At 31.9% G+C, this 3228-nt stretch overlaps 1 protein-coding gene across 1 annotated transcript; it reads left to right on the plus strand.

Annotated features, from left to right (window-relative positions):
- Window positions 1–1633: 1633 nt before the first annotated feature.
- Window positions 1634–2299, plus strand: LOC143630814 (uncharacterized). Its single transcript, XM_077099723.1, has one exon. It carries the CDS (start codon window positions 1634–1636, stop codon window positions 2297–2299), a length of 666 nt encoding a protein of 221 aa, XP_076955838.1.
- Window positions 2300–3228: the final 929 nt, after the last annotated feature.

Genomic DNA, 3228 nt, shown 5'->3' on the forward strand with positions numbered 1-3228 from the left:
TTGATCTTGCAATCATTTGAAGTCGCTTAATAAGCAATTCAGCAAGCCCATTTTGTGGGTGGACAGGAGGTACCAAGATGCTCCACACTTATCCCAATAGACATGCAATAATCATTAAAAGTTTGGGATGTAACTTCACCAGCATTGTCTAACCGAATTTCTTAATGGGGTAATCTGGGAAATATGCTCTTAACCTTATTGAGCAAGTAGTCGTGCAAATGCCATATTACGACTTGATAATAAGCACACATGAGACCATATAGTTGATGCATCAATTAGGACCATAAAGTATCTAATTGGTCCACTAGGGGGATTTATAGGCCCACATATATCACCATGTATTCTTTCTAAAAAGCTAAGAGATTCGGTTCCCACCTTAGTCGGTGATGGACTAGTAATTAATTTTCCTTGCGAGCATGCAACACATGTAATGTCCTTTGGCTGAAGAACCTTTTGTTTTTTTCAAAGGATGCCCGCATGTATTTTCAATCATTTTTCGCATCATAAATGATCCGGGATGGCCTAACCGATCATGCCAAATAATAAAATTTTTCCGGTTGTTAAACTTCTGGTTTATGACCATATTTGATTCAATTATATTAATTTTAGTAGAGTACAAACCAGAGGCAAGTACGGGTAACTTTTCTAATACATGTTTTTCACCCGAAATCGTACTTGTGATTTGAAGATACTCATCATGTCCCTCACATGTTGTCTCAAGATGATATCCATTTAAACTAACATCTTTAAAACTTATTAAATTTCTTTAAGACAATGGTTTTTATGAAATGGTTTCATTTTTAACATTTAATCAAGTTTATTGTTATATAATAAACGAAAACATATATGTGATATTTCATATACCATTCCTTTTAACATAACTTCATACTGGTTATTGCCATTCGTTATATGTAATTTGTTATATATTTGTATAGGATATATTCAGTTATCGTGTCATTATTTATTTTAAGGGGTTCATTAAAATTTTTACATGGACCTAAAAATCCATTGTAAATAAATTGTGATGCACAAACAACTTATTAAATACTTTATTAAAGTAAGGATCTCATATCTTCATTGTATATAGTTTGTTTCTTTCTTTCTTCCAGTCTCTTTGACTATTACGATTATAATCAATATTGTTGCAATTTTGATATGAATTGGTATCTAGATTGAGTGGCATATATTAATTCATGTGTTTTGATATAATAGTTCAACATGTCAAATCTAGCCAAACATGAATTTTTAGCTTTGGACATTACCGAAAATAATTATTTATCATGCGTGTTGGATGCGGAAATACATTTAAATGCCAACAATCTTGGTGACATAATTAAAGAAGGTAATACAACATCCACCCAAGATAAGGCAAAGGTGATGATTTTTCTTCGCCGTCATATCCACGCCGACCTAAAAACCGAGTACTTAACGGTTAAGGATCCACTTGACTTGTGGACCAAATTAATAGAAAGATATAACCACCAAAAAAACAGTAATATTACCAAGAGCTCGTTATGATTGGGTCAACTTAAGGTTACAAGACATTAAATCAATAAGCGAGTATAACTCGGCTATGTTTAGAATAACCTCACAATTGATTTTATGTGAGCAAAATATTACTGATGAGGATATGATGGAAAAAACATTCTCCCCATTTCACGCATCGAATGTGATATTGCAGCAACAATATCGTGAAAGGGGTTTTACAAAATATTGTGACCTTGTTTCATATTTACTTGTGGCTGAACAAAACAATGAGCTCTTGATGAAAAATCATAAGACCCGACCGCTTGGCACAGCCCCATTCCCTGAAGCGAATGTGGCAGCATATAACGATCAAAGTGGAAGTCATGGTTGTGGTTACCATCGGGGTCGTGATCGTGGTCGTGGACATGGATATAACCGGGGAAGTTATCATGGTGTTCAATTTAAGAACACAAGATTCCATCATAAAGGGCAAGAAAATGGAAAGAAGCCCAAGTATGAAAGTGATAAAAAGACAAATGTAACCACATCAAATGCATGTCACCGATGTGGAAGTTATAACCATTGGGCACGTACTTGTCGTACACCAAAACACTTGGTGACACTCTATCAACAATCAGTCAAAAATAAAGGAAAAGAAATAGAAACAAACTTTGCATATGGCAACATTGATATCCCCAATGGTCAGAATGAGCATACTAATACAACTGCTCTTGATGTGGATGCTTTCATTATTGATCCAATCGATATGAATTCCGGTGATATCATGGATGATACACCCAAGTTGGATGCTTCCAATTTCCATTACATTTGAATGATTGGACTTTAATAAACGTTTTCCTTTATGTTATGTTTGGATGTTTTTGGTTTTCTTTATGTTATGTCTGGACATTTATTTTGAATAATATTTTCATTTTAAACATATGAGATATTTTGGACTTGTGTTTGAAACGCGTAAGCCATGTTATTTATGTGATTTTTTTTGTTATTGTTTTTAAGTGTATGGAGCAATTAAAACGTCCTATTAATGATGAAGATATATGTCTAATCGATAGTGCAACCACGCATACAATTTTCAAGAAAATAAATTTTTTCTCTAATTTAATTATAAAAGAGGCAAACGTTGGTACTATATCGGGTAGTTCAAAATTAATTGAAGGATTTGGAGAAGCAAAAGTTGTATTTTCGGGTGGAACACGTTACAAATTTAATAATGCATTGTTTTCCCCATTGTCTCAAAGAAATTTAATAAGTTTTATAACTATATATTTTCTTTATAGAAAAAAATAAATAATTAAAAATAGTAAATAAATAAATATGAACAATGGATCTTTAAACATATTACAAAATAAATATAATAATTCGTCTTTTAAATAATAACGTTCATGGATGAGAATTTGTATTTGAAATGCATACTTAATAAAAATGTTCACCCTTATATTAACCGGATACATATGTTGTTAAAAACAAAAGTTTAGAATATATTATCCTTATCTGTAGATAAAATACTTAAATGATTATGATATTCCTTGTATAATATTTTAGACAAACTAACAGTTTGATAAAGATAAATGACCATGAACTTCAAAAAAAACTCACTGTTTGTTAACTTCAAGAGCAGCGCTGATAACGTGTTATAAACCTATTAGCAATATAGAGAAGATTGGGAAATGAATTCTTATTGATATCTCAATATGAAGCATGAGCTCTCTATTTATAGGCTCATTACATTGATTACATAAT

Source organism: Bidens hawaiensis, unplaced genomic scaffold (genome assembly GCF_021521415.1).
Source record: "Bidens hawaiensis isolate Kalapana, Puna unplaced genomic scaffold, B.hawaiensis_p1.1 tig00005823_1, whole genome shotgun sequence".
In the NCBI taxonomy this organism is placed as follows: Eukaryota; Viridiplantae; Streptophyta; class Magnoliopsida; order Asterales; family Asteraceae; genus Bidens; species Bidens hawaiensis.

Coding starts and splice junctions, on each gene's coding strand:
- LOC143630814 (XM_077099723.1), top strand. CDS start 1,634: ATGGAAAAAACATTCTCCCCATTTCACGCATCGAATGTGATATTGCAG.